The sequence below is a fragment of the Daldinia vernicosa genome, assembly GCF_022497035.1.
Source record: "Daldinia vernicosa strain CBS 139.73 unplaced genomic scaffold F5Y00scaffold_42, whole genome shotgun sequence".
Classification (NCBI taxonomy): domain Eukaryota; kingdom Fungi; phylum Ascomycota; class Sordariomycetes; order Xylariales; family Hypoxylaceae; genus Daldinia; species Daldinia vernicosa.
The window spans coordinates 199,909-219,255 of record NW_025953958.1 but is presented as its reverse complement, the minus strand read 5'-3'; the positions used below and the strand labels follow the sequence as shown (position 1 = coordinate 219,255).

The window sequence follows — 19,347 nt, the reverse complement described above, 5'->3', positions numbered from 1 at the left end:
ACCACATCCCAAAATCAGGTCCACGGTTCGAATCCTCGACCTCGTATCCTCTCCTTTTTCTACGCTTTGCCTGCTTCGTAAGCAGGTCAAGCTCCGCGGTTCGACTTCGCCGAATCGCTCCGTTGTCCCTTTGTTGGCGTTGTTGCAGCCAGCGCAACAATGCCAGGCCAGGAACCCTATGGCTGATTACGTCAGCAACTTTCGTCGAAATCTCGACCAAAACCCTTCGTAAACTCAGGGCATTACCAACCTAGGGTGTATGCTATTTTAGAGACACCGGAGATGCCCGTTATTGACACGGAAGCTTTGGCGGGTAAAGGGTCGAGCTGTTCAGAATCTTTTTCAGCAGATGCCGAGTAGAATGGAGCTCCCGTCCTAGAGTCAGTCATCGAGGTTCCGGAGCCGGTGGAGACTCCTACCGAGTCGGAAGTAACCGAGTACTCGGTGGCAGACCTTGATGGAGACATCTATGATGATGAACCGACCGTTGCACCATCGAAACCTGTCGAATTAAATACGGATAGTCTCACTGCCGTAGACATCTTCGGAGGTATCGAACCTGAGAAGACATTCGCCAGGTATGAGCTTGTTGACTTCTCAGAGGAAGACACTGTTGCCGTTATGGCTGCACGACGGGTGGAGCGTCTCGCGGCTAGCCTTGAACCTGTCCTGGCCAGGTTAGATATGCTCAGCATCGGATGACAAGTTATTACCAGTACCATGTTACATTTCATTAAAGTTATTCACAGGATATTAAGTTTGGACCGTATGGCGTTCGAGAAGGTTTACATTATGGGTGAAAAGGAACGGTTCGGGTGGATTATTCCACCATTATCACAACATTCAATTGAGGTTTACTTTACTGTACTAAGATACCTTGGCGCGAAGTCGGTTATTGATGAAGCGCTTTAGAAGAGCGTCGCTTACGAGAAACAAGAATGGGTGTTGGGCATAATAGGTGGACAGATATGTAGTGTTTTTCATTATGAAAGACAAAGAACAAAAAAAGAAAGAAAAAATTAACGATTAACATCATCGGCATCTACATTTAGTATCATATGTGATCCAATCGTTTTGATGCGTACCTACGTATAATAGTCGCAAGGATGTTTGGATTCTCGGGACCGCATCGGTTTTATAAGTCGGTAATTACATGCATCACATCGCGATACCCCGTGGGTCAGGTATGTTGATTTCCAATCCCGCTTGGGGGAATTCTTTTTCTTCTTTTTCGTATCTCGGAAATATCATATTTCTTTCTTACCAGATTCTATTTTAACATTGTCATTCATTGTCATCGTATCACAAGTTTCATCGCCGTACATGGGTAGGTCAGGTAGTTTAGGTGCACATGCGAGTTTCGGTCCCGCGCGTTTAAAAGCTGGTATCATGAAATTTATTTACCCCGTAGGCTAGCATACATAGCATACATATTTATATGTGAGATAATCGCGCATAGGGGGTATATACATGCCTACATATATCGTGTCACCCCCCATATCATCATATATCTCATCCCTTTTTTTTTTTTTCTCTTAATAAAAAAAAGAGGCCACCGAAAAATACCGCGAAACGAAACAAAGCAGTAGCGGCGGCGGCGGCAGTGGTGGGGATAGGTACCATAAGAGGTGTGCACGGCAAACGGGCTACCGATTGGCTCGCGTGAATGCTGAGTAAAATGTTTATTATATCCGAGGGCTGCTTACAAAGAACGAACGGCAAGTATGAGTAGTTATGTAAGTAATACATACTAGAATCCTCCAGCTCCTCCAAGCCAAGACAAGATCTGGCCTGTTTTGCCGTTGGGGTTAGTTACACCGCCTCACATGTCGAGGTGTGGCATAGCATACATAGCATTCGCTGGTCACGTAGCACATGGGAGTTCCTGTGCGTTTGGTAAGGCTCGGGTTTTAGGGGACTGCTCTTCTTCTTTTTTTTTTTTTTTTTTTGTCTCTTTCAACGCCGTGCATTTTGCGGTGAGAGCTGCTGCATCATTATCATCAATCACACCCGTTTGTATGTATGTAGGTGTGTAGGTTAGGTGTGTATAAATGCCTTAGGTATTCCCGGTATGATAACGGGAATTGCGCACGCAGGCTGGTAGATATGACGGCGGCGGCGGCGGCGTATTCCATAGCCCGATATATACGATGCGAGACACCGCGTTGTTCTAGATTACGAGTCAGGAATTCTTATTTTTTTCTCTCTCTCTCTTTGACTTGCCGAATCTTTGTCGGTAATAAATCTACACAGAGCGAACGATACCAGGCATATACCTCACTTACACTTCCTTGTGTTACTATAGTAGGCTCATTCCACGCCAAGGCCAGCTGAGCCGTGAGCCAGCATACGTGTTGGTTAGTTATTTTTCTCTCTCTTCCTTTTCTTCCTTTCTAATAGGGGCTATGAATGAATCAAATGTTTCGAAACATAATCGTCCCACATCACCATCTCGGATTTTAGAAAGATTTCTCAAGCGGTGCTGCTCGTTTTTTAAAAAAACTAAACCAAATCAAATCAAATCATCTTGCCAACGTGCGTGAGATGTGGTACCAATAAAGAAGGATGCCCGGCATAGCCCGTTCCTGATTAGTTTAGACGCTAGAATAGCAGACGACGATTGATCCGTTCGCTCCAACGATCATAGATCTAGGACCTTTATCTGCTTATGGATTTATGGATTATGGATTGGATCAATGGATCGATTTCTTCAGCCCTGACCCCCTCTCCCACCCCCTCCTCCCCCCTGGCCCAGCCGTTAAAGACATGGTGGTCGGTCCGCTACTTCCGACCTCTCGGGTACCGAAAGAGTGACATCAGCACAATGAGGATCGCGCGAGCGGAGTTATTAGTTCGCTATACCGTTATGCCGATGTATACTAACTCATGCTAACTCCATCGCGAAAGCGATCTGAAAAAAAAAAACCAACTAGCAAGCCCCTTTTGACTTAGGGCACAACATGACGGCATTTGATAGCTTTGACGTGCGGCTCACCCCCGCCTCACATTATTTCCGACGATCAGTTCGTCATCGGGTTGTAGCTTTATATACGTAGGGCAGTCCTCCGAGGGTTCTCCGCCAGCCCTGTTTCGCTTTATTGTTAGACATATCCCCCCCTTGCTCAGGGCATAATTTCTCGTAGCAAAGCGCAAAAACGTAGTAAGAGATGTCGATGCCAAACAGGCCCTCAGACGTTTCGTTTTCGAACCCCGTGGTTGGTGCCAGGGATGACCCGTCCAGACGAGAGATGATCGAGACGAGTTGGTTAAGATACGCAACCGATACGGAAGACTCGGACGGGACGATTCAGCCCCCTCCCCGAGAATACGAAGAGTATGTTGAAGATGGCCAAGATGGCCGGCACGAAGAGCCGCACCGGAGCGCCGGGTTCTGGGATCCGAGGATGGATAAGGTCCGGCGAGAGGTGGCCACTAACTGGCTTCGGACACGTTAGTTTAGCCCAGCTTCGGCGGGAGACTGATCATTAGGCTTACCATGTTGTCTAGTATTGATGCTCATGACCTTCATCTTAGCGGTGCTGTCCATGTACTGGGGAGTGCTCACGCACATCGACGGGAACCTCCACAACCTAGTAATTTACGTGGTGGACTTCGACGGGCAGGTCGCGCCGTACGACGACGTGACGCCGCTCGTGGGACCGACAGTGACGGAGATCGCGCAGCAGGTCATTGATTCGCCGGAGAAGCGGAAGTTGGGGTACACCATCGTGTCACCCGACGAGTTCGGCTACGATCCGATTGCTGTGCGGCAGGCCGTGTACGACTGGCACTGCTGGGCGGCTATTATCGTCAACCCGAATGCCACCGCCTTGTTACAGCAGGCTGTCGCAACGGGAAACTCGTCCTACGATCCCACGGGTGCCATCCAGTTCATCACTCAGTCCGCGAGACAGGAGACTACCACCATCAACTATATCGTTCCACTGATGAATGTCCTCGCTACTCAGTTTTCAGGACGGTTCGGCCCGATGTGGACTCAGAATGTCATGTCGAACTCGTCGCTCGATAGGGATGTGATTGCTCAAGCACCCGCGGCTCTGAGTCCAGGTGTCACGCCCTTGTCCATCGACCTGCGACCTTTCGGCCCGGCTACCGCTACACCGACGGTCAGCATCGGTCTGATTTACCTCATCATCGTTGCATTCTTCTCCTTTGCCTTCTTCCTGCCCATCCACATGGTATGTTACTCACCCACCGAATTGTCGCGGGACGAATCGGACCGGTTCTCGTTACAGCTCCTCCCGTTAGGTGTACATACACGCCTAGGCTAACACGTCTACGTAGCAACTTATCGTTCCCAAGGGCCACCCGCCACTCCGCTTCTGGCAGCTCATAGTCTGGCGGCTTTTCGCGGCGATAACGACGTACTTCTTGGTGTCGCTCATATACTCCTTCGTGTCCCTCGCTTTTCAAATCCCCTTCTCAAATCCGCCGGCGTCGCCTACCGAACCGGCGATTAATCCCACGGCGTACGGCCGAGGCTCATTCGTCGTATATTGGATGGTAAACTTCATTGGCATGTGTGCGCTAGGTCTCGCTTGTGAGAACATGGGTATAATCATCGGACAGCCTTGGACAGCCGGCTGGCTCATCTTCGTAAGTACCTCCGACATTTTTCTCTTCTACGTTCCACGGAATATCTCGTCCTCGAGTTTGTTGTTGCGCTCGTGGGACGTCGATTCCGACCAGTCAATCCCACAACCTGATTATATAACTCCCGGATTCCTACCCGAAGTTTGAGGAGGCGGGAAAAAGAAAGACAAAACTTGCTAACTTGCGCGCAGTGGGTCATCACCAACGTGTCAACAGCTTTCTATGCGATCGAGTTGGCGCCGGGATTCTTCCGCTGGGGTTACGCCTGGCCCTTGCATCACATTGTGCAAGCGAGTCGCTCGATCCTGTTCGACCTGCATTCAGAGATTGGGCTGAACTTCGGGGTGCTATTCGCGTGGGTCGCTGTCAACATTACCCTATTCCCCATATGCTGCTACATCGGACGATGGAAGCAAGAAAATGGCCAGCGGAACGCCGAGAGGGCCTCCGAGTCATACACTGTGTACGATGCCCGGGCTGAGGGTCAAAAGAAAGTCGTTCCAAAGGAGAAGGGTGCGCTACCGCCGGTGAGGAAGAGGGGTTTCATGAGAGGTGTATAAGTTGAGTTACGTACGTAAGGAAGATCGGAACGAGTACATAATATTGGGGCAGATGTATGTACTGCATTGTATGTGTTGCATTTCGAGCATATTGGATAGCGGGCGTTAGATAGACAAGAAGCATGAGCTAGAATAGAATAGAATAACATCAATTAAAGATGTTTCACCCTGCGATGAGTCAAATGGCGGTGTTCATGTAGCGTTCTGTCCTTAATGTATAATCTAACTATGTTATGTATGAACATAGAATTAAGTATTGGTTGTAACAAAATCGAGCGGAGATCTGTCATACGAGGAATGTGACTGAACCACCTATACAGAAGTATATAATTATTTGGGGTATTTGTCCGACACAAGGCGTCCGGCAGCCCCAACGGTGTTCCGTAGCGTAGAATCTAATGAAGGTCTAAATGACCTCATGGTTTTAGAGCTGCAAAAGCCATGGTTGGATCCTTAGCAGCAGTAGCGTGAAGTCTATCGCTTCGTGTTACCCATTTTAGGTTATTTGAAAATAATGCCTTCGTTTGGGATCGTGTTGTTATTGAGTTTTTGCTAAGTGAATGTAGTCCGTAGCTCTCATGTCTCAGATGATACCGGAATGGTATGCAGATATAAAATTTAAATTTACAATGAAACTGTTTTGACACCAAGTTCATTCCGATGACTCCCGGTCTATAAGAATATAACTCTATGATATTGAAACGATTGATTAAATTTTATATTTAAGAGAATTAGGTCCGTATGAGCTTTGGTTACATGTACTGAGGTCTGCTTAATAATCGGAGGAAGTCATATAAGAGGTACTTAATCAATAGGGAACTGTCAGATATGACTATCTGTCCGATATATAAAACATAATAGAATAAAATCTATTACCAAATAACCTTTTAGTGGTATAGCGGTTTGTTTAACAGGAACCGTATTGTTTTCTTTCAAGATTATAAAGAATCAATCGTGACATAGTAAGATTGATGTATGTAAGTGTATGAGCACCATTCTCGCAGTTCTCTATAACTTTATGTAACTAGCGAGTTGATTCTACGCTTTACCTAGTTCTTAGGTACCTAATTATTCCTACGTTGCTAAACATAAACGTCTTTATCTCAATGTCAATTGCCGCCCTACTAAACCGTTAATATCTACCTACCTTAAGAAATAGAAATAGCAACGAATCGCAATCATATTACCCCATGAAGCTACAATGCGGGTCTATCAACTAGGTAGGCAATCGGCTATCTTGCGGCTTCGGCCCCTCACCAGTATAGAAATGCTTATCGTCTAGTCGGGCCACTCCTTCGGCTGCTGCCCCGCAGGAGGTATCATGGAAGAGCTCGGTATTGTATATGTTAGGTTAGGTAGTCATTATAAATAATACGCCTTGTACCTTTGAATCGAGAGCAACTTAATAGTGATTATAGCTTATAAGAGGAAATGCTACGCACGCCGACTATCTTGAACATATAATCTTGAAAGTGATGCAGTCCCAAAATATAACCCTGCCGGTGGCTAACCCCTGCGTGTCATTTTGGCAGCAGACTACACGTTCGTTCCCCTACTTGCACGTTAATCAGAACGAGCCAGTTCCGGAAGGATCCAAATATGCCATTATCGGCTCGGGCATCTCCGGTGCCCTAACTGCCTACGAGTTAATTCAGGGGGGCGTGTCGGGAGGGGATATAGTGATTTTCGAAGCGAGAGAAGCCGCCAGCGGAGCGAGTTCGAGGAATGCAGGACATGTGCGCCCAGGTTAGTTGAATGTTGTCGTGTGTACCTAACCTTAGGTATATAATATTGTTCACGTTGCTAACCGATCGCGTATAAGATGCCTTCCGTGGATTCCAAGTCTACAAACAACTGCACGGCCCAGAACAAGCGCTCAAGATCATCGCCAACGAGAAGCTCGTCTTCCACCGGATCAAGGACTTCGTAGAGAAACACGGGGTCCGGTGCGACTTCAACCCGACGACCACATTTGACGTGTGCATGACGCGGGAGTTTGCCGATTTCAACGCCCGCAGTCTTAAGGAGTATCGAGAAGCCGGAGGCGACGTCTCTCATATCAAGTTCTACGAAGGGGACGAAGCGCGGAAAGTAACCCGCGTGCAGAAAGCATTTGCTGCTTACGAATGGCCGGCTGGCTCGAGTCATCCGGCGAAACTGGTCCAGTGGCTTCTTACGCAGTCGATAGGGAAGGGCGTCCGGTTGTTCACTCATTGTCCGGTTACTTCAGTAACTAAGTCGGCCTCTTCAACTGCTGACCAGGTTTCTTGGGATATACTAACACCTCGAGGTACAACCAGAACCTCTACGGTGATCCACTGTACCAATGCCTTTGCGCCTCACCTCCTCCCCCAGCTCTCCAAGTTTATTACCCCCAACCGCGCCCAAGCACACGCCTTCGTGCCTCCACCATCGCTCAGCTCATCTGACATCCTACCAAGCACCATGTCCCTGCGCCATTCGCTAAAGCACTTCTACTCCGTAGCCCAGCGGCGACCAGACGGGATCATCATTCTCGGTTCCCCGATCGCGAACCCCAACATTAGCCCGTCGGCAGCAGCAAGCCGTCTGGTCCCCGATGATAGCATCTTCAACGAGGAGGTGCGAGACGACGCAGTTCGTAATTTCGAGACTTGTTTCCCGGAGTGCGAGAAAGCGGAGCTGAGCCACGGGGAGGGACTGCAGCATACGTGGACCGGAATAATTGGGATGACGACGGACTCGGTCCCGTTCGTGGGTAGGATAGAGGGTCTACCGGGGCAGTGGGTCTGTGCCGGGTTTAATGGCCACGGTAAGAATAACGATCACCTTGATTTTGATAAATGCTTTCATAACTGATACCTATGCACTCCTATTTAGGGATGGCGAGGATATTCACTTGTGCGCCAGGCATCGCAAAGCTCATACTTGGAGGCTCATGGGACGACACCGGGTTACCCGAGTGCTTCGAAATAACCGAGGAACGTCTAGAAAGGCTTCAGGAGGGAGTTTCCGGGTCCGTGTTTTGAGCTATTGGAATAACAAGAACGGCCCGAAAGTATATCTTTAAAACTATTGGATGTATTGCCTAGGTAGGTACCTATCTAAAAAACGAACGTAGAGCGCTACCCGGCGCTATCTTTTTAGAATATTACCTATCCAAAACGCCGGTGTAATTCAAACGGGAGCATCCGCATACCGGTTCGCATTTAGCGCAATAGGTAGTTGCAACAACAATCAGTAGATATATTCCCTGCGACGGCCCAGGAAAAAGCGACAATATGAGCTAGATGAGGCCGTGGCGAGGTATCGATCATCGGTTACGACATACAACATAATTGGGAAATTTTGCATAGGACTGAGTATATCTAGGTACAAATAAGTGCAGATGCCCTCTTTTTGCAACATAGTATAGGGAGTGAACGTGTATTATCAATTTAATATTATCTTGAGTGCCTACTACTCTATATTTCTCTATAGCGACCGCGTAATATGAGGAGGTAGTGAGATACATATCTATAACCAATCTCAACGGTATAATCAACTTGGTATCTTGAACAGAACGACATCGTTTAAACAGCAGATTCATCCTCTTTCCGTATCCGCGGCCCTCTAGCAAACGAAATCTGTCTAAACCGCATAGCCCCATCCCCAGCCTCACCTTCTCGCTCCGAATCAGTTGTAGTCTCTCTGTCCTTGCCCACGTGGGTGTAGGCCAGACTCGGCGTCGGCAGGTGCTTAGCCAGACCTAAGCCCGACACGGAGCTAGAAGGGATAGGAGTACGGATCTGAGACCTATTGATATTGACGTCGAAACTGGACACCCTCGTAGGTCCCGTTCCCGTTCCCGACCTAGATCGCAGACCCCGGTTCTTTCCGAGAATCGTACTGTTGGTGGTACTCCCGGCGCCGCTCCGGCTAAGCACGCTGAAGAAGTCCTGCGCGAAAGTAGTCTCGAGATCGCGAGGACGGCCGTCGGTAGTCCAGTACCGCTCGTCGCTAAGATCGGTGCTGAGGTGGCGGCGGAAATAACGGTCCTGATTGACCCACCACGCGCGCCACCCGCCGACGATAAACAGCGTAAGGGGGATCGTGAAGGCCCAGTATATCCAGAAGGAGGGCATAACTACGGGATGCGGCCAGCCCTGGGGCGCATCCTCCGATATAGCCGGGTCGCCTGCCGTGCCTTTTTCCCAGTTGAACATCGACACGCCGAATAGCGTGCCGATGTATTCGCCCGGCAGGAAGAGGGCGGTGATCACGGCCAATGCCTTCATCGAAGAGCTGTCCCTTGTCGATGCTACCGCCATGCGCGCGTTGAGGTTGTTGTCCTCCTGCGCCATCTTCGAGTAGATAATATCGATTTGTGCTCGGCAGCGCAGTTCTGACATGCGCCGGTCTGTCTCGAGGGAAGTGCAGAGCCGCCACGTGCAGTCTAGATACTGCCTGATCTCATGCCAGTGGACGCTAAGCTCGTCATCCAACTCGTCGGCCTCGTCTTTCTTAAGTTCCCCTCTTGCTACGTTCTGAGCCCTCAATTCCTTGACGCGCATGTCTAGCTCGTCACCAGCTTGGATGATGAGTTTCAACGCGCGCTCCATCCACCTCAGTGTGTCGAGTAACTGAATAGCTCCTTTGAGCACATCGTGGGCTTCTTTCATCAGGTGGATTGTCTGCGGCGGCACGTAGTCGGGATCGTAGTAACTAGCTACCTCTGGTGCAGTCGAGGGCGTAGCGTTAGAGAACTCGTGGCTTCGTCGTGCACCTCCTCCAACCTTGGACTCGACCATTTCCTTAAGATTTGACGAGAAACGCTTTAAAGGCTTGAAATGCTGATGTTGATGCTTCTCTCCCTGGTGATTCCGCCACCAGGCTTCGGCGTTGGCCCGCCCTATCGTGCCCGTCACCGCATCGACGTGCGCCTCGAGCTCCAAGACTTCGGCGTTGTTGGCGTTCACCGCTTCCTCGGTGCGAAATAGCTGTACTTGTAAGAGGACGACTGGCAATACGAGTGGGTGAGACCACCGTGCCCTGCAAGAATCCAGCCGGCGCTCATATTCATCCAACGCATCTTCGGCATGCCACCTTGTATCAAAAGATCGTCGTATGAGAGCTGTTGTTGTTCTGGTCTTTAGTCTGTACGCCATTGAAAGGAAGTCGTATGGCGGCTGTGGACTAGAGGAGAAGCTTAGGATTAAATCTCGACGTATGTTAGTGCAATTTACGGAATATACCAATAAAAGGAAATGGATATAGCTTCATCCAGCTGCATTAGGTAAGATTGGTAGTGCTGTTATTCACTTACACATCGTTTCCCTTCTCGAGTCCCAGAACGATGATTCGAGGGTTACCCGTTGCAGGGTAGGCAGGGTGCCTGAATGCAACCCTAAAGATTCATAATCATCCACGGTGAGATGCAACCCATCCACTGTACTATTCGTGTTGTGTTGTTCGTCTTCCTGACGAGCACGTCGGTGGGCAATTCTATTGTGAATTCCAGTTAGCCTTTTTCTTCATGATAAGCTCATGCTCCAAGTAAAATCCGGTGATTCGAACTTGGAGCCGAAAAGTGTATTAAAAAAAAAAAGAAAAAAAAAAAAAAGCCAAGGCTATGTATACTCACACTTGTCGCACTCTTCCCTGAAGCAAGTTTTTTCCCTTAGGCACAGGAGTAAAATTTCCCTGCGTGTGAACTCCACTCAATCAGCCTACGTTCTCTCATTGCTTGGGTGGCCGCACTCTATGTCCCGGACCCGGGCATGGGTAGGTTAGGTAGCTAGCTCAACTGTCTCCAAAAGATAAGAAATGCAGCATTGGCGTAGCCATATATCATGTGTCTCTCACCTCGTAGTCCAACCCGTGTCCATGTCTCACCGCATCTCGAAACATCCGTAGTGCAACCTCTCCTTCGGACATGATGCTTGGAGAGCGGGTCTCGTCATTTTCTTCACCCGGCCGGAAGACAGCATATTCGTGGTACGAAACGCGAGTCTCTTGGCCCGTCGGTAGGAGAATATCGCGGACGAGTTCGCGGAGGTCGAAGTTGAAGAGGTTTAGTTCATCGAGTCGGGGCCGCTGGTACTGTTTTCCCGGGCTGTACATAGCCGAAGAAAGGGCACCCATTCCGGGAACTAAGCTGCCGCGCCGGGTGCTTGATGCCGTGCGGCGGGAACTTTGCTGCCGACTCGGAGGCCCGGCTACGGCGGCAGCTTGATGGCGGGACTCGCTAAGAGCCATGTCCAGCTCGTCGAGGTTGTAATCCGTATTCATTATCGCTCACCGCAATCAATGGTGTACGGTACGTAATTCATGCCCGCTATTCTCGAAAACGCTAATAAAAAAAAAACACCAATAAATCAGATGTAAATAGAATCGTTAATAAAATCATAGGACAAATTAAAGCTTCTCAAACCGTAGCCATCTTATATAATAGCACAGCTAATTTGAATGACATAAGTTCTTTTGGTAGAGTCCTTCGCCTTTCTAACTGGAGAATAAATCTCACCGCCAAGGGTTTAGGGGGGCTGTGTGCAATAAATAGCTGTCACGATGTGGAGTTGCGGTCCAGTTTTTCCAGTCGTAACCCTGTCGAACAACTAATCAAACGGTCTTGTGGACGGTTTCTAGGGCATATATCAAGGCACTTAAGCTTGTGCTAAGTTTTGTCGGGACGTCGTAACGTTGTGCAATAGCAATAAATAACGATGGCTCTTAAGGGGATGAGATCTGAAGCCAAGAAAAGACCCAATATAGTTAATCGATATGCTGGCCTCCGAAATAGTATAATTAAAATAGTTAGTATAATTACTAGGTAATTAGCTAGGCCACTCAGAGGATAGCGCGGTTGGTTTTCGTCTTGGTAGATTCTATTAGAAACAAATACAATATCTTCAATTAGGACTCAGGAGGTAGCTATGCGAAAGTAAGTGCAACTAGAAACATGATGACAATATCATGTAGTTTAGGTAATTACTTTGAAATTTACTATTTTCAACTATCGACACCTACTTGTCCAATTCTAGTGGACATGCTCCAACTTCAGTACGTTCCTATCGTGTACCAGGTTGACCCTAACCAACACAACTATCACGCTTTGGGTGTACATCGAACTACCTAGCTTGAATTACTTTCAATACTAATATGCCAATACTTATAACATGAAAGGGCCCGAGAGAGACTTAAATAGTATCATAATATTATATATTATTTAATAATCCAACATTGGCCATACCTAAATGTTAACATGCTACAATACTCAACTCTCGGCTGCTATGGCATTAATATCCACTTGATATCCCTTGAACTGCCTAGCAGGAACTTTCCTATCGAACAGAATATCCAACTCTTCGTACGTTCTCCCTTTCGTTTCGGGGATCCGAAAGTAGGACCAAATAAGACAGATGATCCCCAACCCACCAAAGAAATATCCCAATTTGCCCTGCATGTTCGCCTCTGCTGGGTTGATCATATACGGAATCGCAACCGTCATTGCGATCCCAAAGACCGCTTGTATCGCCGTGGCCACCGCAATCGTCTTGGATCGGACACGGGTAGCGGAACACTCTCCCAAAATCACAAAGGTGATAGGTCCGACTGACAGGTCATATGCACCGTTCCAAATCAACATGAGCGAGCTTTCGGCCCAAGCCACACCCGAAGGTCGACCAGGGATGCTGTCCAAGATACCGATTACGAACATCAGAACGATAAGAACAGATAGCCCGATATTGAATATGCGTCTTCGGCCGAAGCGAGCGATGAGGAACCAGGATAACACAGTGCACACCCAACCCACGCCCAAGAATCCGATGCCCATATAAAAAGCATCCTGAGTCGGCAATCCTGCCTGCTCGAAGAAATAAGTCCCATAGTTAATCAAGTAGATGCCGCTCAGGACCTGTGTTGTATATACGCCGGTGGAGATCTCAGTCCGCCGCAGATTAATTCCTTTTATAGTGTCCAGGTAAGTACTGCCTGCTTCCATCTCCAGCTCGAGTCGATCTGTTTCGGCGATGACGGCCAATGTGGCATTGACGTCTACTTTTGAGGATGATAGTCGACGTAATGCGCCCCTGGCTTCTTCTATTCTACCTTTTCTCACCAGCCACCATGGCGACTCCGGAATGAAGAAGATCCCGGGAATAATAACCACAACCCAGAACCATTGCAGTGCGAAGGGTATACTATATGCCCAATGATTCTCGAACGAGGCCGTCCCAGCCGTAATCCCATTTCCGAGAAGTTGTCCCGTAACGAAGCAGAGGTTGGTGTAACTGGTCAGGAATCCACGGAGTGCCATAGGACAGACCTCAGAGGCGTAAGTTGGACCGATAACGACGAAGCACCCCAGCACGAGCCCGCCCAGCAGTTCTCCTACGAGTAGAGCCTGCAGGGAACGGGCGAAGAATTGGATAAAGACGAGACATGCCGTCAGGAGGATGCAACCGAAAAACGTCCACTTGCGGCCGAGCAGCTCCAAGGGATAGGCTGAGAACAATGCGCCAACGACTTGCCCGAGGGGATTTCCCAACGACAAACCAGTTTGCCACGCCGCCGGAATGACATACTAGCAGAAGAATCGCTATATTAGCTTTACTTCTTATCTCACTCCCGCCGTAGGTAGGTAATTAACGACGAATAATAGAGTACATACTTCACCATCAAGCTCGAACCCAAAGTCCTTTTGGAATTGGGGCATGGCGAACATATTCCCGACGATCTGAGGATCGAAAGCTAACATGATCACACCTATCGAGACGAACGCCGACCAGCCGACAGCAGTCGGGTATAGTCTCACCGCTTCCCAGAACGTCAAGCCATGCTCGCGCCGCACGGCCTCAGCCAACGCGACATCGGCATCGCCCGACTTCGACGGCTCGTCGCTTCGCGCGACCATTGTAGTAGTCGTCTTATCGACGCCTGCTGCGCGAGGGACATCCATAGGGCTGGAACTTTTTGCGGAGGTATTTGCGAAAGTACCGTAGTGGTGGGATCGCGTGTCCATTTTATCTAGCTACCTCCTATGCATCTGCTTTTCCCTTATCGTTCCCCCCTTACCACCCGTGCTACCATCCAGATTGCCGAGTAGATAGGCCTCTTATCCGGAACAGGGCCAAGAATCGCTGGCTGATCCGGCAGAATACCTCGCCTCATAGGTCGATTGACTGCGGAAAACTGAAATGAGGGGAAATCAGATTGTAAAGGATCTGCACATGCAACGTAGCAGGGTTTACCATGTAGGTAGATTAGATATCGAGCATGTGTAGGTTAGTAGGTATTATCAGATGCACGCATGACCGAATACCAAACCTAACCCATATAGTATTCTCACGCCACGTGAAGTCGGTTCGCGTTACGATAGAGCCTCAGGGGCCAGCCATATGTAAATTTAATGATAAATAGATCGTAGACAGGATGCATGCATCGAAACGATATTTTCGTATTAAATTCGGACTGTTCCAATTTGTTACCTTAGGTAAGTTGACGAAATCTAGTCACAGCAAAGATATGACAGTCTTACGTTTCTCCCCGTATATCAACCCAACCCAATAGAAACAGATATGATAGGATTTCAAGAGTTGCACGGGCGATGTTGTCGAGATGATGAATTAGTTTCGTAAGCTTCAGATGAGCGTTCCTGGAATGTTGGATATTATCAAACGAGTAGGTGACTATGTAGGTATGTTACCCGAGGAAGCGGGCTTTTATGTTACCTGGAAGTTCCCTTCAGGAGGTAGGTAACATCCTTTGTTGTGTGTAACCCTAAGCTCCGACGTAAGGGGTATACCAACGGACATGTTATTTGTATACGGAGCTACGACTTCGTCAAATGTTGTCAGGTAGGTATTGCTTCATGTTCAAGTAGCACGTCTACGACTTTACACAAGATGCTCAAGTTATAAAAACAGGTTGTATAAAGGCATGAGTTGCTGCCGGTCTAGCACTATTCGTATCTAGCTGTGAGGTAGGTAGAGGTATGTTACATAGTCCAGCGCCCGGTGACAAGTTGAGTGGATTCATATCGCCCATTGTTATGCAGGCGGCAGCACTTTACATGGCGTTAACGCAGTAGGAGACACAAATTGCGGTGCGTTTCCTATGGGAAGTAATAAAGCCGAGGGGTATGAGCACTGAAGAGCATAAATGGGTTGGTTTGACATTGCGGCTTCGAAAAGGCATTTGTAGTAATTGACGTAGTCTGTGTGATATCTCACCAGGAACGCCTCAAGAACACTAGGGCCAAGGACGAGTTTTTAAAACAAATGCTCCTAACTTGCAGTAGGTGAGGCAGCCGTAGATGGCAGCTTGGTTGGTAAATATTCGAAGCCTACCTTGGCTACATAGACAGGGGCTTGTTAGCACACAAATCTAGGAACGATTCATCATTGTTAACAACTTTGGCGCCGATGCCCCTCTGGCTTTCAAGCCCACTCGCTCCTTTCTTTTGTTAGCTGCACGTTAAACCCTTGTCCGTATTTCTCTTTTGGCTGTTGTTTATTCAACATGGCAGGGCTTGAGACTGCTCTTTGTCATTGTCTGTTATAGCCTTTCCGCTGGAATCCCAGACTCTGTTACATTGAAAACAAAGAGTTTTGGCCATATCATAATCCAATATTGGCTTTTTCAAAAGTTCCATCATACTTTAGATTTATACTTACACTTCTTACTCACATCCTCAGTGTCACTATCTGCCATTTTGGCAACCCTTAGGTCAACATGGGATTCAACATCACTTGGCATAGGCTTGCTGCTGCAGCTATTCTCTATTACGGAATCTTATGTATCATCGCTTGTTTATTCACCGTTTGGTTTGCTTCTCGGCCCTAGATGGTGACCATTTCGAGATTTACTATGTCGTCTTCCACGCAAGGCTTGTATATATAGGTAGTCACTAGCTTAAAATCTAGTTGAATATTATGGATAAAGATCCATTACAATAGTTAGTATCCGTAATTAATCATAGTCCCGTCGATGACAATAATTACTATTCAGCCATTCATAGAAAAAGCCCCTTTAGATAGTTAATTGATTTTGGCATGCAAGTTCTCAACAATCATGTGTAGTCGGTCCACTTGGAAGTGCTCGCCATAGATGGCGATATTTACTCTTAATTGCACGACATTGGATTAGACGATCCGGTTGGCTGTCGGGGTCAAAATCAAGATACAATAGGAAGGTCTCGCTAGCTCAACTCTTGGAGAGTGGGGAAATACCTATTCGGATCTTTCTTTTAGATCCGATCGAAGAAATAGACGTATATAAAAGTCATGAAAATTCCAATTTGATTTTCTTGTTAGCCGTAGCTTTGGCTCAGTAATCGCAATCAGTAAAGATGAAAAGCATCATTCAATACTCGATCTTAGCCCTTGCCGCTCTCGTCTCCGCCGGTCCGGTCATGGAGCGGAGCTCAAGCTCACCGTATGTGGGTCCCGAGAACGGAACCCTTGTAATTATAGGGGGTAACGCGCAAGACGACGCGATCTACCAGCGCATCATAGACCTAGCTGGAGGGCCGGAAGCACCAATTGTCACAATCCCTACTGCTGAAGGGAGTGACACCTACGACGACGACGCCGCTGCGGCGGGCACGTTCCGGAGACTCGGCGCCAAGAATGTCACCGTTCTACATACATACGATCCGAAAGTCGCCGATACGGAAGAGTTCGCGGCTCCGTTGCGCGCTGCTAAGGGTGTATTCTTCGGGGGTGGTCGACAATGGCGTCTGGTCGACGCGTATGCTGGTACCCTTACGGAACGTCTATTCCACGAGGTGCTCGACCGCGGCGGCGTCGTCAGCGGAAGCTCGGCAGGAGCATCTATCCAGGGCAGTTTTCTTGCCCGCGGTGACACGGCCAACAATCAGATCCTAGTGGGCGATCATCAAGTAGGCTTCGGATTCGTTAAAGACGTTGCCATCGACCAACACGTGCTCGTACGCAACCGCCAGTTCGACATGTTTGACATCCTCAAGGTTCGACCGGAGCTTTTAGGCATTGCCATCGACGAGAACACTGCACTCATCGTGTCTAAGAATGATGCTGAGGTATACCGAGGTACATACGTGATTATTTACGACGGAGGCTTCTGGTCGAGAGAGGGAAGTGATTTGAAGCATCTTCCCGATAGTTCATCTATCTTTTATTTCCTCAAGGATGGAGATAAATACGATCTTGGAAAGCGGCAGGTGGTTGTCTAGATGAGATAATTAGGTAATAATCTGAGGCTTAAAATAGGGGCACCTTTACTTTTCCCTTTAGTCAATAAATATTCCTGATGATAACGCCGTCCTTATCTGGGATATCATCGGGAATAGCTTCAAGGAATTGCAGCTATTTTTAGTTTAGCAAAATTTGTAATTGGTAAAACTTTCCGAAAACATGCCTACCTCCTACTACTTAGTACCTGCCCTTACAGCACAATCTGGAGCTCTTGCTTTCGGTGACGTCAGGTACCTGATATTATAGGTATGTCGGGCAATGTCCCATCGTTGTGATTCATAAACATAGGAGGTACATTGTGTATGTAAATTCACCGTATGTAAGGTACGAACTTAGATACTTTATAATAAATACGATAAGGATTCTCTCTTAATCAGAATCACGGCTCCCATTGTGCCTTCCTCATTCTTCAAGAATTACCTAGGTACGTACACAACGTGACTACCGCGTAGGGACGTACCTTCGGTACCATTTACTCACGGACCTCGCGTACTTGCCTAGGTTATTTTTATTATTTTCTTGTTTTTATATTTATACATGCACTAAATCTACTGCGGGAACTTCTTAATTCTTTACACCGGATATCTCCAAATTCCTTCTGACATCCAATTATTATCCCCAAAGATTCACCTGGGCCTTTCAACAGCAACAAAACTATTCTGTCCAAGGATAAAGGCTGTCTTCCACAAATCTCCTAGACATAAAGAGACAATAGCCTTGTTTCGCTAGGTATACTCCTACCATTTCCTACAAAATACTGAGAATGACAATCCGATATAGAGACGAGACGTTATTTTCTAACTTTAATTATATGCAAACCACGGCTAGAAGAAACCATGGATAGACCTGAATCTACTTATGAAGCACTCCATACTATGGTTGCTAAGCAATCAGACCAAATCAGTCTCGACCTTAGCACGGAAGTAGCCAGGATAGTGGATGGCCTAGAATCATTGGCACTACGAAAAACGCCCACGCCCCGCTTCACCCTCTTCTCTTCATTTCCACCTGAGATTCGAGATATGATATGGAGTTTCTCATTGCCCTCTGATACGCAAGAGGTGTGTCTCTTGGAGAAAGACGACGATGGCATGATTAATACGTCTCCTATAATCTGGGTAAAATTCCCGGTAATTATGCACGTGTGCCAAGAAGCTCGGAACTTAGCTAAATTGTACCTTCAATTCCGTTATTGGGAAGATGGGAAATGTTGGCTACCATGTCGAAATTTTCGCCCTGACCTGGATATGTACGTCCTTACACCAAAAGCCCCGCTGTCCTCTGAAATAGCGGCGACGCTGCGGTATGTAGCTCTCGATGCTCGGCCAAATAGGGATAGACAAGTCATGTTCTTGAATGCCCTTCCACACCTCAAGAATCTGGAGACGTTGTCGCTCATGTCCACTATACCGGCAACGTTGGAAGCTTACCACAAAAAGCACAAGCTAAGGCCGCTAAGGAGAGTGACCCCAATCACGTTCCCCGAGCAAATGCTGCGTTGGATTATCCGCTGGCGCGAGAGTCTGAATAACCTTGCAAAGAATCGCCTATCCGTGTGGGACGACGACACCAAGGCCGCATTCTGGGACGAAGAAAAGCAAGCTCTCAAAATACAGATTAAGATTGATCTCTTAATCCACTATACCTGAGCACCTGAAATCTACTACTACCTACCACTGGGGTCGATTTCACTCGGCTAGATCATACTGAGTATACCTGTACCAGAGCGGGTTTCCCGGTCAGAGCCTGATGGCTAGAGTAATTCTATGGATAGGAGGGGAGGAGGTGACGGAATGCTATAGGCAGGAGGATATAGGCGGGCGAAAAGGATTTCTTACGTCAGGGGATACTCTAATTGAGAACTTCACAATGTCTCGTGCTCCGTGGATGAGAGCTTTTTAACATACCCAAGTACATAGCACCCCAGGTGTGAACAATACCATCATGGAATAAGTGCTTTGCCCTTTCCTTCACTG

At 47.8% G+C, this 19,347-nt stretch overlaps 7 protein-coding genes across 7 annotated transcripts; 5 read left to right on the top strand and 2 right to left on the bottom strand.

Annotated features, from left to right (window-relative positions):
- Window positions 1–282: 282 nt before the first annotated feature.
- Window positions 283–702, top strand: F5Y00DRAFT_264426 (uncharacterized protein; the record flags this gene model as incomplete). Its single annotated transcript, XM_048011656.1, has 2 exons — window positions 283–313; window positions 380–702. 2 exons carry the CDS (start codon window positions 283–285, stop codon window positions 700–702), a joined length of 354 nt encoding a protein of 117 aa, XP_047862542.1.
- Window positions 703–3,060: 2,358 nt separating this feature from the next.
- F5Y00DRAFT_141426 (MNNG and nitrosoguanidine resistance protein) lies at window positions 3,061–5,450 on the top strand. Its single transcript, XM_048004368.1, has 4 exons — window positions 3,061–3,450; window positions 3,508–4,199; window positions 4,306–4,617; window positions 4,806–5,450. Exons 1-4 carry the CDS (start codon window positions 3,168–3,170, stop codon window positions 5,172–5,174), a joined length of 1,656 nt encoding a protein of 551 aa, XP_047862541.1. The 5' UTR covers window positions 3,061–3,167; the 3' UTR covers window positions 5,175–5,450.
- A 1,109-nt stretch (window positions 5,451–6,559) lies between these two features.
- On the top strand, window positions 6,560–8,345 carry F5Y00DRAFT_243578 (FAD dependent oxidoreductase). The gene is made up of 3 exons (XM_048008701.1): window positions 6,560–6,920; window positions 6,997–7,965; window positions 8,034–8,345. The coding sequence occupies exons 1-3, from the start codon at window positions 6,650–6,652 to the stop codon at window positions 8,180–8,182; spliced, it is 1,389 nt and encodes a 462-aa protein (XP_047862540.1). The 5' UTR covers window positions 6,560–6,649; the 3' UTR covers window positions 8,183–8,345.
- A 218-nt stretch (window positions 8,346–8,563) lies between these two features.
- Window positions 8,564–11,857, bottom strand: F5Y00DRAFT_243575 (uncharacterized protein). Its single transcript, XM_048008700.1, has 4 exons — window positions 10,998–11,857; window positions 10,777–10,835; window positions 10,459–10,637; window positions 8,564–10,353 (listed from the first exon to the last, which is right to left on the bottom strand). Exons 1-4 carry the CDS (start codon window positions 11,421–11,423, stop codon window positions 8,726–8,728), a joined length of 2,292 nt encoding a protein of 763 aa, XP_047862539.1. The 5' UTR covers window positions 11,424–11,857; the 3' UTR covers window positions 8,564–8,725.
- Window positions 11,858–12,280: 423 nt separating this feature from the next.
- F5Y00DRAFT_141393 (putative maltose permease) lies at window positions 12,281–14,458 on the bottom strand. Its single transcript, XM_048004367.1, has 2 exons — window positions 13,807–14,458; window positions 12,281–13,719 (listed from the first exon to the last, which is right to left on the bottom strand). Exons 1-2 carry the CDS (start codon window positions 14,155–14,157, stop codon window positions 12,409–12,411), a joined length of 1,662 nt encoding a protein of 553 aa, XP_047862538.1. The 5' UTR covers window positions 14,158–14,458; the 3' UTR covers window positions 12,281–12,408.
- A 2,021-nt stretch (window positions 14,459–16,479) lies between these two features.
- Window positions 16,480–17,410, top strand: F5Y00DRAFT_243571 (uncharacterized protein). The gene has a single exon (XM_048008699.1). It carries the CDS (start codon window positions 16,486–16,488, stop codon window positions 17,347–17,349), a length of 864 nt encoding a protein of 287 aa, XP_047862537.1. The 5' UTR covers window positions 16,480–16,485; the 3' UTR covers window positions 17,350–17,410.
- Window positions 17,411–18,207: 797 nt separating this feature from the next.
- F5Y00DRAFT_271904 (uncharacterized protein) lies at window positions 18,208–19,148 on the top strand (the record flags this gene model as incomplete). The annotated part of the gene is made up of 1 exon (XM_048012876.1): window positions 18,208–19,148. One exon carries the CDS (start codon window positions 18,208–18,210, stop codon window positions 19,018–19,020), a length of 813 nt encoding a protein of 270 aa, XP_047862536.1. The 3' UTR covers window positions 19,021–19,148.
- Between the last annotated feature and the right edge of the window lie 199 nt (window positions 19,149–19,347).

What these genes read in the sequence shown, in the direction of transcription:
- F5Y00DRAFT_141426 (XM_048004368.1), top strand. Translation starts at nt 3,168, where the DNA reads ATGTCGATGCCAAACAGGCCCTCAGACGTTTCGTTTTCGAACCCCGTG. An exon ending in TCTTCCTGCCCATCCACATG is followed by an intron (nt 4,200 to 4,305) that starts GTATGTTACTCA and finishes ACGTCTACGTAG; the next exon opens with CAACTTATCGTTCCCAAGGG. An exon ending in CAGCCGGCTGGCTCATCTTC is followed by an intron (nt 4,618 to 4,805) that starts GTAAGTACCTCC and finishes ACTTGCGCGCAG; the next exon opens with TGGGTCATCACCAACGTGTC.
- F5Y00DRAFT_243578 (XM_048008701.1), top strand. Translation starts at nt 6,650, where the DNA reads ATGCAGTCCCAAAATATAACCCTGCCGGTGGCTAACCCCTGCGTGTCA. An exon ending in TGCAGGACATGTGCGCCCAG is followed by an intron (nt 6,921 to 6,996) that starts GTTAGTTGAATG and finishes ATCGCGTATAAG; the next exon opens with ATGCCTTCCGTGGATTCCAA. An exon ending in TGCCGGGTTTAATGGCCACG is followed by an intron (nt 7,966 to 8,033) that starts GTAAGAATAACG and finishes ACTCCTATTTAG; the next exon opens with GGATGGCGAGGATATTCACT.
- F5Y00DRAFT_243575 (XM_048008700.1), bottom strand. Translation starts at nt 11,423, where the DNA reads ATGAATACGGATTACAACCTCGACGAGCTGGACATGGCTCTTAGCGAG. An exon ending in GACACGGGTTGGACTACGAG is followed by an intron (nt 10,836 to 10,997) that starts GTGAGAGACACA and finishes GTTCACACGCAG; the next exon opens with GGAAATTTTACTCCTGTGCC. An exon ending in CTCGAGAAGGGAAACGATGT is followed by an intron (nt 10,354 to 10,458) that starts GTAAGTGAATAA and finishes ACATACGTCGAG; the next exon opens with ATTTAATCCTAAGCTTCTCC.
- F5Y00DRAFT_141393 (XM_048004367.1), bottom strand. Translation starts at nt 14,157, where the DNA reads ATGGACACGCGATCCCACCACTACGGTACTTTCGCAAATACCTCCGCA. An exon ending in GGTTCGAGCTTGATGGTGAA is followed by an intron (nt 13,720 to 13,806) that starts GTATGTACTCTA and finishes TTCTTCTGCTAG; the next exon opens with TATGTCATTCCGGCGGCGTG.
- F5Y00DRAFT_243571 (XM_048008699.1), top strand. Translation starts at nt 16,486, where the DNA reads ATGAAAAGCATCATTCAATACTCGATCTTAGCCCTTGCCGCTCTCGTC.